The following is a 13,683-nucleotide window of genomic DNA, read 5'->3' on the forward strand; positions in this document are numbered from 1 at the left end:
TCCTCTCTGATATTTTTTTTAATAGTGGTCTGAGCTGACCAACACAAATAATATGTTTAAGGTGTTAGAAGACAAGGCTAGGGGTTTGGGAAGATAAATAGAAAGTATACAAACACATGGACATTCCAGAAAAAGAAAGTAACTGAAATAAAGAATTCAACTGGTTTAACAGCAGGTTAGAAACAAAGAAGAACCACTGAACTAGAATGTAAATCAGAAGAAAATATCTAGACTGAAGCATAGAGAAAAAAAAGGATAAGAAATACACAAAAGAACAAGAGGCTACGGAAAACATTTTTGATTGAAGACAGTAAGAAATAATAAGCTTTCTTCCTCATAAGTGAATTTTCAACTCTTTTCTTGCTATAAACTGACTTTTTTGTTGTTGTTGTTTTTAAACAAAACATCTGAATTGGATAATCCATGAACCCATGAAATAACACAGTCAATGTGGCTGGACCTATACCAAGCCCATGTCTCAAAGGAAGAAATTAACCTATGTCATAAATAATAAATAAATGAAAACTTTTGTGTTTTTTACCTTTCCCGGGGTTGTTGCTCAAGTTTTTCAAGCCGCACAACAGGTGTCTGGTTTGTCTCCTTCGAAGTAGTTGGAGTCCCAACAGTAACATTCAGGTCTGGGGATAAAAATGCTGGATATTCTACTGGTCGTGGTGTAATAACATTTCTGAAAAATGGTAATAAAGTTAAATATTGATATATATCAAAGTGCACTTCTAAATCCAGTGGTAGCTATTACTTCTGAAACCTTCTGTCTTTTATTCAGCTTGCCTATCTACCTTAAGCCATCAGAGTATAGAGTTAAGAAAGAAGAAAATAATCAGGAATTATTGCTGAGAAAAGTGCTAACTTCACTCTGCTTTCTACTAAGATCATGAGCAGCAAGGGGGAAAAGAGAGACCTGAAGAAAGAAAAATAGAAAATATCTGAGCCCAGACCTCTCTCCCAATATTTACAGCTGAATCTGTCTCCCAAGTATCTCAATCTTTAAATCTATTAATTCTATGGAATATATTGTGTGTTAGACACTGTGTTCATATGACTCCATATAAAATATTACCTCAGTTTTCATAGTAAATGCATGTAATGAGATGAAAATCATTAGATCCTACTTTACATATAAAAAGCTAGGTTTTGGGGCTGGGGATGTGGCTCAATCGGTAACACGCTTGACTGGCATGCGTGTGGCCCGGGTTTGATCCTCAGCACCACATACAAACAATGATGTTGTGTCCGCCGAAAACTAAATATATATATATATATATATATTAAAAAAAATTCTCTCTCTCTTTAAAAAAAAAAAAAAAGCTAGGTTTAAAGAGGTTAAGCAACTACCCCCAAAGTCTTGTAGCTGAGAAATGACAAAGCAAACATCTGAACACAGCTTCTATGACAATAAAACTCATGTTCTTAAACTGTATTATGCATAGTAGTAAGCACCTTAAACTCAGTATGTCTAAAACAGAGCTCACCATTTTTCCCCTTCTTTAAATATATTATTGCCTCAGAATTCTCTGGTTCAGGAAGTAATAGCACCACATCAATCACCTACAAGTGCAGTAATTCCTTTGTTTGCTTGCTGATGCAGAGGAATGAGGAGCCCAAAGTGGCTAGATAGCAGTATTCACATCCAGTTCTGTGGAAGTCATTATGTCTAATTGTCCCCTTAGAACTAAGACTTCTAGGTCAGTGGAGGATAAGGTTACATGAAACAGAGCAAGAATTTTGCTAGAGGATCCCTATGGGTAACACTGAGTAACACTGAGTAGCATAACTTCCATTTCCACACCTTTATGCATGAACCCATGCATGAATCTTGACTATGGGAGAAAAAAACAATATATATCAGTCACTGATTCAGAGCACAAACAACCTTCTAAAGAACCTTGCCCCAGACTTAAAAGTGCCACCCAGCTGCTACTGTAACTGAATCTTCAAAAGGCTATTCCATTGTTAATCCAGATGCTTCAGTATGGCAGGGAACATGATAAGACCAACAAATTTAATGATCATGGAAACAAAGCTGCATTTTGTTTGCTATGAAGTGAGTTCCTTGATTAGAACAATGCTGTGTGGAATACCATGATCATGGAAAAGGCATCTTTCAAGTTCATAAACTGTAGTTTTGTCAGAAGCACTGCATGTAGGGAAGAAAAATATGTAACTAATGTAAGATTGGGCCTGGTCACATAATATCATTTCTGTTTGATGATGAAGTATCACTGTGCACTGCCAACTTTATGGCTTAGTGGGTCAGACAACCAAGTTAATGACAGCAGCTCAGTTTGCATGGTAACTTGGTAGCCTATGATTAAACATTCAGTCTCTACTAAGTCCAGTGTCAGACTAGAACTCTTTCTGAAAAGTAGAGTAGCTATCTGCAGGTGGTGACAGGGCTTTATTCCAAAATTCTAAGGGTCTGTTCCATGATTCATCCATAGGGGCTTGCTAAAATCTCCAAACATACTGTCTCCATCTGTCACTGATATGTATTATGCCACTAGATCTGTTGTATCATATGGGTCCAAGTGGCAGAGCAACTGGCAAAGCAGCTTGCAACTGTTGCAGAGCCTTCTCGTGTTCTGGGTTCCATGCAAAACTACCAGCTTTGGGGGTCACTCAGTAAATAGGCCATACTAACACACTCAAATGAAGAACAGGGTACCTTCAAATCCAAATTAGCCCACTCACAACTAGGAGGGACCAAATGCAACAATCTCCTTAGAAGGGATATCTCAACATGCCCAATATCACTGGCCCTTAGAAATTCCACTGAGGTAGAAAGCTCCTGAATTTCTGCATATTTATTTCCTACTCTCTGATGTGAAAATGTCTCATTGATAAACCTAGGATAGTTGCTACTTCTTATTCACTAGTCCAATCAGCAAAATTTTACCAATGCAATAGGCCAGTATGAGATTTTACAGAAGGAAAACGTGATCAAGATCCCGGGAAACTAAATTATGACCTAGGGCTGAGAGCTGATATACCTCTGAGGCAGGAGAAGGAAAGTGTAGCTCTCTTCTTGCCAGCTAAATGCAAACTGATTCTGATAGTCTTTACTAGCAACTAAGGAAGAAGAAGCATTGACTGGATCTATAGCTGTATACCAGATACCACCAGATGGGTTAATTTACTCCAAAACTGGTGCCACAGCTGCAACTGGACTCATCACCTAGTTAATATCACAATAATCCTCTGTCAGTCTCTAAGCCATATGTCTCTGCACAGACCAAATATTCAATAAATAAAGGATCAATTACCTAGGTAACTTGCCCAAAGTCATATAGCTAGTACTGGAACCCAACTAGTCTGGCTCTAGTGCCTGAATTCTTTTTATACTGGGGATTGAACCTAGGGTGCTTAAGCACAAAGCCACATCCTTGCCCTTTTTTTCATATTTTATTTATATATAGGTTTCACTTAGTTACTTGGGGCCTTGCTTCGTTGCTGGGCAGTCTTTGAACTCATGATCCTCTTGCCTCAAACTTTCAAGCTGCTGGGATTACAGGCATACACTATCCAGTGTAGATCCTGGTTTGTTTTTTTTTTTTTTTTTTTGGTACTGGGAATTGAACTCAGAGCCACTCAACCACTGAGCCACATCCCTAGCCCTATTTTGTATTCTATTTAGAGAAGAGACAGAGTCTCACTGAGTTGCTTAGTGCCTCTCTAAGTTGCTGAGGCTGGCTTTGAACTCATAATCTCAGCCTTCTGAGCCACTAGGATTACACAGGCACCACCACACCTGTTCCTGAATTCTTAATCGCTATACCTTGCTTATACCTACTCCTCTCTCTCACATTATTCCCCTCCTTGCTCCTGTGCTGCTCTTAGCTACTCACAGCTAACTACTCACTATCCACTCACAACTAGCTACTGCAGTACAGCATAGCCTTATATATGTGCCCTCTTTGGAGATTTTGTTCCCACACCCCTCTGAAATCAGCTCAATGTATCTTTTTTTTTTCCCCAAAATCTTACCTCAAACATTTCCTTTTTTGTAGCCTTACTTGATAATACTGTCTTCCCCAACTCCTCAGAGAATTAAAAGCATATTAACTGTCCCATGGTTCTTTATGTTTAGCTCTGGAAGGGGTCTAGAAGGGTTCTTATCCTATCTGCATTATAATGCTAGTTATCATTAATTTTTTGCATATTATCTTTTCATTAAACCATGAGATTGAGGTCAGCAACCAGATCTCATTTATCTTTGTAGTTTCAGTGCCTGGGGGATATAGCAGACATTCAGTAAATTCTTACTTAATCAATAAACAGAGGGGAAAATGTCAATATATAAAGGAAACAATACAACAACTTTATTATTTTCACAAATCACAATACCAAACAGGTGATATATATTTTAATACCCAGTATTGGTGTGACTAGGGAAAATAGGCATTTAGAAAACAATTTTGCATTCTATATGGAGTTCCCTCAATACCATTTCAGATTTTTTTCCACTTCTTATTCTTTAACACTAAAGATTAAATCTCTTTCTTGGGTGCTCATTTTTCTTTAATTTATTTTTATTGTTGAAATTTCAAGATAGATCAGCATATTATATTTTAAATTACTTTTATTTTGCTATTGATGGTTTTTACCTGTCTTTTTACTGTTGATTTGGAAGTAACAATTGGAGTGTTGTGGAGGTGGAAGTAACATTACTATACTGCAGAACAGAAAACTGACAACTACCTGACACCCTGATCTTAAAAGTCCCTGACCTCTATTCCCAGAAAGGAGTCTCTCACTGGACAACTTTCTCATTAAGCCTCTCCTGCTCCTCCTTCAGGCATGAAGGAGGCTCTTTCTCTCTCTTTCTTGACTCCACATCTTCTCATCTCCTTTCTCCAAGACTACACCCAGAAATTCAAATATTTTCCCACCTTATTAAACAAAACAAGTCAGTATTTTCTTTACCTTGGATTCTAGCCCATCCTGGTCATGTCCTCAAGGCTTTTTAAGATAACTAAATTGCTTTGTCAAATTTTACTAAAATTGTACATGATCTGACCATATTAACGAGACTTAAAACACTTACGTTAGGGGATCTGTTCTTTCTGGAGGTGGTGCAATATTCATAAACATAGATGGTTCAACAATTTTTTGAAGAGGTTTTAACTGAAGAAAAATGTAATTATATTTTAACACTATTTAGTTACAACTTATCCTATTATTATTAATCCCTCACGACGATGAGAGAGTACTTAAGTGACAATATAAGAAGAAAAGGCATGAAGAAAGGAATAAACTTTTGGGGGTATTAAATATTTACAAGCTTTTTCATAACTTTAATCTTATTCAATCCATTTAATAAATCAATGAGGTAGGTAGTAACTGCCTATTTTACAGATGATACCAGAGATCAGTAATTTGTTTAAAATTAAACAATAAGCATGAGAGCCAGGATGTGAACATAGCCTTTTCTCTCCTTGAGTATGGTATTATTTTTACTGTATCATGATAGATAAGGCTAACTAAATAGTTCATAGGCATAAAATCAGCTGAATTTTTATGATACAACCCATTCTTTTCTATATGTATATCTTTGTTCCTTGTTTTAGTAAATTCCACATATATAAGACAATACCTGCTCAGTTTTATATGAAAAGTATCTATCTCCTTAAGCATTGCTGTGTTTACATGATATGCTTTTATCTGGACTCAAAACCTACTTCTGAAATTCATGCTCATAAACTATGACTATCATCAAAAGGTCTGATAATTAAGGGTTCCTAGATAGCCTAACTTATCATAAGAAAACAGAAAGAAAAACAAAATAGAAAAGAAAACCTGTTCCTAGAAGCTTTCATCTGTCTGTATATTATTTACTTCTTCAAAATACATTAAAGATAATTGTGATATACCATAGGCAAAATTTTAAAATATATAGATTTCTCAGTTAACATTGCAATATGCTTAGTCAATAAGGCTGATGTTCCCACTTTCAATTACTAATTTTAAAACACTCAACACTTTAAAAAATATTGAAATATAGGGATCATTTCCCCTATTTAATAGCAGCACTAATGGGACTGGATTTTTAAATGTCCCAAAACTGTGATAATACTCAAAGATATCAAGAGTTCTTTTAAACAGTGGGTAAGAGTATATATTAGTATAACTTTTCTAGAACAAATTCTTAACAAGGCCCTTGTTTTGAACAATAATTTTCTTTCTAAGAATCTAGCCTAAGGATGTAAAGAAAAGAATACAGGTTAGTACACAAATATTTTTATATGGTAGTGAATTTGAACAGGCAAGAAGCTATCTTCTCTCAGTATATTACTCTCTTGATGAATTGAAAAAGTTCAAACAACAACAGAAACAATCATGGTTGTTTTTTCAATTGAAAACAACCATGGAGGAAAAATCAAAGTAGAAAACATTATCTAAATAACATTATTTTAATAACTCCATTTTTAATATTTTTAAGTGTAAAAATCCACACTCATTTCTTCAATACTTAAAATACGTTCATTTTCAATTTTAATTTCATAAACGTGTTGTAGGTTTAACACAAAAGCAAGTTTTGTAATAAAGTTTCTGATATGAAAGATACATTTAAAAATGTATAAGGAAATAATGGTAAAGTCTCTTGTTTTTAGGCAGAAGAAAAGTCTATACACCTCAAGGGCAGAAAGTAGAGCAGCATTCTTTCAAAAACATTTATTTTGGTACCAGGGTTTGAATCCAGAGGCACTTACTTACTAAACCATATTCCCCAGGACTTTTTTTATTTTTTATTTAGACACAGGGTCTCACTAAGTTGCTTAGAGCCTCTCTCTAAGTTGCTGAGGCTGGCAGCAAAACTGAGATCATCCTGTCTCAGTCCTCCCAAGCTGCTGGGATTATAGGCATGAACCACCATACCCAGCAAAATACTAATTTTGAAGAATTTAACAAACTGGAAAAAAACAGAGGCTCAAAAGAAAATGATTTGAATGAAGAGCCAAAATAGAATCAAAGTTTTTAAAAGAGGGGAACTAACCTGATGTGAAAATCCATAACCAAAATTTCCATAGGAGAACATAAATTCCACCTCCAACCTGCAGATAAACTAAAAATGGCAACTGTATTTTATTGTTTGATCAGAATGGTATTTCACTAGAAAGGTGATAGCAAGTGATAGTTTTACTTCACAAATGTATAAGTTACAAAAGCCCAAGTATGAATCTCCAGATTTTAAGAAATAAATATTTACACAAGGAGTACCTATAGAAAACCTATTCATTTCCTGAAATGTTAAAATCTTTCATGTTAGAGTTAAATATTTTTGTATGATTAAAGTATGGAAAATATCAACTCAAAATTGTTAACAGGCAAAGACACTGGCATAAATACATGTTCATATACATATATGTACATTATTTACTCATATTCCTCACACCTCCACTCCCAATTTCAGATAAAATTTTGATTTATGTAAGTGATCTCACCCCTGTGAATCCCAGGTTGCTTATGTGTGAAATGAAGAAGGATGTCAAAGGAGATAACCCTGTGTTCCTTGCCCCTGTTTTGGCCTTGAGACAGAAGTCTCTTGGAATAGAAGAGCAAATAATCAAGTTAATTAATTTTAAGAACTTAATTACAAATAAAGCACTGAGAATATCTGTTCAGAAACTCCCCAAGGAGAAACATAATCCTCCCTCAGTGCAGCGGGGGTTGTTCCTGAGGCTCCATGGTCCAAGCAGCAGTCAGAGCCATTCTATTCTCTCACATGAGGATTTCTAATTTTCTCCTTCACAACTTAACAATAATAGAGCAGCTTTTAAAAGGGGCAGGGGAGGTGTGAGAATTTTGTGAGCAAATATTTGTACTTTATATTTAATTACATTTTTACTAATTTTACACATAAGTAACTGTTAGTTAAATGTAATTTACTAATTCAAGTAACTGTTAGGATAATAAAAAAACAAAAAGATGTAGAATACAAACAATATCAGAATAAAGTTCTATAAACTGCTAAGAGAATATTCCATGCACACAAAACTTAGAAAGTTTTAGTAAAGTTCTTACTGTATTTTTATTCAATAACTGTAATTCTTCAGTAAAGCACCCTTTCTAGAAAAAAATAAAATAAAATTCTTCAATGTAGAATTACTCATCTATGTTTTCCCATATATTATCTAAAACATATTATAGCAAGAAAGAATCAGGTAATGATTTTTCAAATGCACATATGAAGCTAATAGCTAAAATACAAATAAAATGAATGTTCAAAAGAAGAATTTTGAGTACAAGTAACAGAAATGTCAATATTTGCATTTATATTTTAGACAAAAATGTTTTTGCTAGTTAATAGTTCCCCATTTTGCAAATCTTAGAGCAACTGCTATGCCTGTATTCTTTGTGAGGGGGGGTTCCTTATACATAAATCTACATGATGATCTGATTCTTGACAGGACTGAATACCTTGCTTCTCCCCCTAGAACTGCTGTGCTCTTGTAAACCAGATAAATCTTGGTATGTTGGTCACCATCTGTACTTATCTCTAATGTCCTGAATTAGACCACTATTATGAATGAGCCATGTCATTAACAGACCAAACAAATTTATGTCTTTCCAAAATAAATTCATAAACTACATCACGGTGGTGATTTTCCTGGGCAAGGCTCATCACAAGTGACCAGGTGATGTGATCAGGTGCTACAGGGTTCAGTCTAAGGGTGTTCCTTCTTTTGTGAGTCTTAAGTGAGGGATTGCTTCATTCACTGGTCTAGTATGTTCATTAAGCTCAGGGGCCTGGTTTTTCCATATGAGTTTGATATATTCATGCATCCCTGTGCTTCTGGTTAATTTGATAAGTTCACAGGTGGTCATTTGTATTAGCATGGTTAATTTATTTATCCATTTGTACCATACACTGTATGAGGTAGATGGTGGTTTTTTACTTGTACAAACAAGGTGTAGAATCATTCTACCTAACTACTTAACCTCAGAATGGAATAGCTTATAGTAAACTACTGCTTTATAAAATGGAGAACAAAATTAGGCACAGTCTGAGAACTATTGGTCTATACATCATGGAAAGACCCAGAACAGGGTTCAGTCTTCTCTCCACATCCACCCAAACCATGTTTCCCTTTTCTCCCAGAATCTTCTGCTACTTCCATGGTTAACAAACCTACATTTAACTGCCTCACTAAACATATCTTCTACCTTTCTGCTTTACCTAAGATCCAGCTCACTATGGAAGATACAATGCTTTTCTTATAGACTGCTCAAGTGAAGGTACTTTTTCTCCAAAGCCCTCCAGGTCAAGAGGTATACTTCACATAACCCTCAATTGCTTTCAAATTGTATTATTACAAAGGAGTATAAAAAAGTTTCTTCTTTTAAGTCTCATGCTTTTTGGTGATTCTATTGTTTTTCAGATATTTGCGTCACTAATTCTTATTAGATAAAAAACAAAAGGAGTCTATTAGGTATAAAGAATCACAACAAGAAGTACCAACTGGACAATGTGGAATCAAGGTGAAAACAAAAAGATTTTTATACATACCTGAATTACTTCATAAAGATGTACCTCAGCATTCCCTAATAAGACAGGATAAACTTCTGTCTTGCTATGTTGCATTAGTTCCAAGGAAATATTATTCCGTGTATCATCTTGACGTCGGGGAACCTCAATATCAAAATATATACAAAAAAACCCATAAGATTTTCAGTCTTAAATCCAGATATTATTTCCAAATAAACCTGAATGTGAAACTCTCAACCCTGTGATGTCTGAAGTACAATACTATAAATTATATTATGTGCATAACTAATTATAACTAATAAAATCAGGACCTTGTTTATATCTAATGTTAATTATGATCCATTGCCAACAATCCTTTTTTTAATGCTACACAAACTTTCACTCTGAACTACTGAAACTATATTATCAAAGGTAATCCCATCAATATCTAATATGAAATCCAAATAATCCAGGTAATTCAAATTAAGGTTACCCATATATTCAAAATTAAAGAATATCTAATATCCTTTTCTGTCTCTATTCTTTAACATTTTGCCACATTTCTTTTTTTTTTTTTAATCCTAAAGTGTTGGGGATCAAACCTAAGGTACAGCAAATGGTCTACCACTGAGCTATAACTCTGGCCCTTGTTTTTTAACTCATACCATTAAACTTGAATGTGAAATTCTCAACCCTGTGATGTCTGAAGTACAATACCATTATTATATAATGTTTACATTTTATATACAATTTTGCTAATTAGAAACAAATCACATGCTTCCCCATTCCCGAGATCCTAGTTCCTTCTATAAAGTTTCTTCCCATGGTTGATACCACACAGTTGGTATGAAACTTCTGAAAGTTATGTTTGTAACTGTTTTCCCCTGAGAAATGAGAAAAAGGAAATGAGGCCCTGTAATGCAGTGCAGTGATTAAGAGAGCGAGCAGCAGGCTCAATTTTTCAGCAATGTGGAATATAGATTATTAGAACCAGTTTGTTTACAATTATCAATGCTAAATAAAAAATTAAAAGTTATCTTCTTAAAAGCATGAAAGTGTAAATAAAATGGTAAGAAGTAATTACATAAACTCCAAGTATCAGTAAACATTCAGAGAGGTAAACTTGATCCTTAAGTTGCATTTTCCCATAGGGTATTTCTCAATCAGTTAACCTAAAATTGCAGTATTTAAGACCTTGAAAGGTACAGAAAAAAGAAGACAACAAGTGGGGCATTTAGGCATTAACAAAGGTTTCCTGTTCAACCCTTCTTCCATAATGCTAGGAACTCAAAGAGCTGTGGCTTCAGTGAATGGGGAACCATTCTCCCATCCCATTTATAGAGGCTGCAAGGAAAGTTGCACTATACAGAAGAAGGGGAGGCAAGGAGTTCCTAATAAGTAATAAGCAAAAACCTGTTTGGTAAACTGTAGCCTAAATTCACATCCACTTAATGGCATAAAAACTCTTGAACCTGACATTTAAAATGGATGATAAATTTTATATTATGTATATTCTGCCACAAAATTAAAAAATTAAAATAGGACAACTTAATTATTTCATCCATTCATTCAATTATTTATTTATTGGTAATAGGGATTGAATCCAGGGACATTTAACTACTGAATCACATCCATAGACCATTTGTTTTGTTTTTGAGACAGGATGTTGCTAAGTTGCTTAGGACCTCACTAAGCACTAAGTTGCTGAGGCTATCTTTGAACTTGCAATCGTCCTGCCTCAGCCTCCAGTCACCGGGATTACAGGTATGCACTACCATGTCTGGCATAATTTTTTTTTTTAATTCTCAAATATAACATTTGTTTTAAAGTGGTCCCGAATTGGTAGTAGTCTCACATGCCTTAAAAGCAAACAAAGATCTTTTTTACATTTGCCACTTTCATTCTAGGCCTCAAAGGAGTTCCACAAATAATTTTCCATAGAAAATGAAAGATCATAGTAAAAAATAACTAAGTAAGCATGGAAATAAAACACCATGAATGAGGATCAGTAGAAACAGACCCACAAAATCCTCAAATGTTGGAATTTTAGAGAAATAGGCTTAGAATAATTAAGGTAAAAAAAATCTGAAAATACATTCCTGATATGCTCTTTTATTTATTTATTTATTTTTCATTGTTGATGGACTTTTATTTTCACTTATTTGTATGTGTTGCTGAGAATCGAACCCAGTGCCTCACGCATGCTAGGCAAGCGCGCTACCGCTGAGCCACAACCCCAAACCCTCCTGATATGTTCTTACAGGAAAATGTAAAAACCATTTAACACACCTGAACAAAGAAGACTCAAACAGAACTTGAAGAAATGAAAACTAAAATAACTGAATAAAAGCACTCACTGAATGGATTTTATGACAAAATACTCAAATTTTAACAAAATTAGTGAAATGGAATAAATATTCAAAGGTGTGGTGCAAGAGTGAGTGTGAGTGTGTGTGTGTGTGTGTGTGTGTGTGTGTGTGTGTACTGCAGTGCTGGATATTAATCTCAGGGTCTTGCATGTGCTAGGCAAGTCCTGAGCTACAGTCCCAGCCCCAAAAATGCAAGGCAGAGACACAAAGTGATAGGAAAAAAACCAAGAGAGAAAGAAAAAGAATAAGAAAGATAGGAAGAATGGTAGAGATGGAGGAAGAAAAAAAAGACATGAAAGATAACATAAGAACATCTAACACACGTTATTCAGAGTGCCAAAAAATAAAATAGAGGATCAAGAAAATGGGCAAGAGAGGCACTATTTGAAAAAATAAAAGCTAAAAATTTTCCAGAACCAATGAATATCAGCAATACGGTTTAAGTAGTCAATATATCCCAACATAACAAAAAGATATCCAAATACAAATACATTAGAGTAAAACTAGAAAAAAAAACACACTCACACATAGAAAAAGATACATTATTTTCAAAAATGAAAGACTGATAGATAACATATCCTCGTCCCTCCCCTCTTCTCCCCCTCCCCTTCCTTCTTCTTCTTCCTTCTTCCTCCTCCTCCTCCTTCTTCTTCTCTCTCTCCTCCTCTGCCTCCTCCTCCTCCTCCTTCTTCTTTCTCTCTCTCTCTCTCTCTCTCTCTCTCTCCCTCTCTCTCTCTCTCTCCCCCCCACCCCCCACCATAAAGTGGACATCTTTCTTCCCCAATGGTATTCTGTCACCATGGTATTCTGCCTTAGCTTGGGCTTACAGAAAACTAAGCCAATCATGGGCTGAACTTCTGAAACCATGAACTCAAAATAAACTTTTCCTCCTCTTAAATTTTCATTGTAGGATATTTTGGTCACAGCAATGAAAAGCTGACTAACACAGAAAGTAAAATATTTATGCTCCAAACATTGGTGTATCTAAGTACATGAAATGAATAGTAATTGAAACAAAGGCTCAGATAAATTCCAAAAATAGCGGGTGATTTCAGCATGCTTTTCTCATCAACAGATACATCATCCATAGAGAAAAACCCACATAAATCCAGTTTTCTTATACAAAAACAAAGGTGCCAAGAACATTAACTGGGGAAAAAAATAACCTCTTCAACTAATGGTGCTAGGAAAACTGGAAATCCATATGTAGCAAAATGAAATTAAAGCCCTATCTCTCACCCTGCACAAAATTCAACTCAAAGTGGATCAAGACCCAGGCATTAGACCAGAGACTCTGTGCCTACTAGAAGAAAAAGTAGGCAAATCTATACCATGTCAGCTTAGGAACTGACTTCCTTAACTAGACTCCTAAAGCCCCAAAAGTAATAGCAAGACTAAATAAATGGGATGAATCAAATTAAAAAGTTTCTTCAAAGCAAAGGAAACAATCAATAACATGATGAGAGAGCCTACAGAATGGGAGAAAATCTTTCCCACATGGAACTCAGATACAGCATTAATCTCCAGGATATATAAAGAACTCTAAAAACTTACCATCAAAAAAACAAATAACCCAATCAATATATGGGCTAAGAAACTGTTTCGGCACTTCACAGAAGAAAAAATACAATCAATCAACAAATATATAAAAAAAAAGTTCAACATCACTAGGCATTAGAGAATGCAAACCAAAACTACACTGAGATTCTATCTCATTCCAGTCAGAATGGCAATTATCAAGAATACACAGGGGGGCTGGGATTGTGGCTCAGTGGCAGAGCACTTGCCTTGCATGTGTGAGGCACTGGGTTCAATTCTTAGCCTCAC

The 13,683-nt window shown here is 35.1% G+C and overlaps 1 protein-coding gene across 1 annotated transcript in view; it reads right to left on the reverse strand.

The window, feature by feature from the left end:
- Catspert (catsper channel auxiliary subunit tau) overlaps positions 1–13,683 on the reverse strand; it is a 126,546-nt gene that overhangs the window by 86,118 nt on the left and 26,745 nt on the right. The window contains 5 exon segments of the mRNA XM_026405358.2: positions 542–688; positions 5,066–5,145; positions 7,016–7,084; positions 8,044–8,088; positions 9,530–9,652. Coding sequence (XP_026261143.2) covers positions 542–688; positions 5,066–5,145; positions 7,016–7,084; positions 8,044–8,088; positions 9,530–9,652 — 464 coding nt within the window.

Source organism: Urocitellus parryii, chromosome 1, assembly GCF_045843805.1.
Source record: "Urocitellus parryii isolate mUroPar1 chromosome 1, mUroPar1.hap1, whole genome shotgun sequence".
NCBI classification, from domain to species: domain Eukaryota; kingdom Metazoa; phylum Chordata; class Mammalia; order Rodentia; family Sciuridae; genus Urocitellus; species Urocitellus parryii.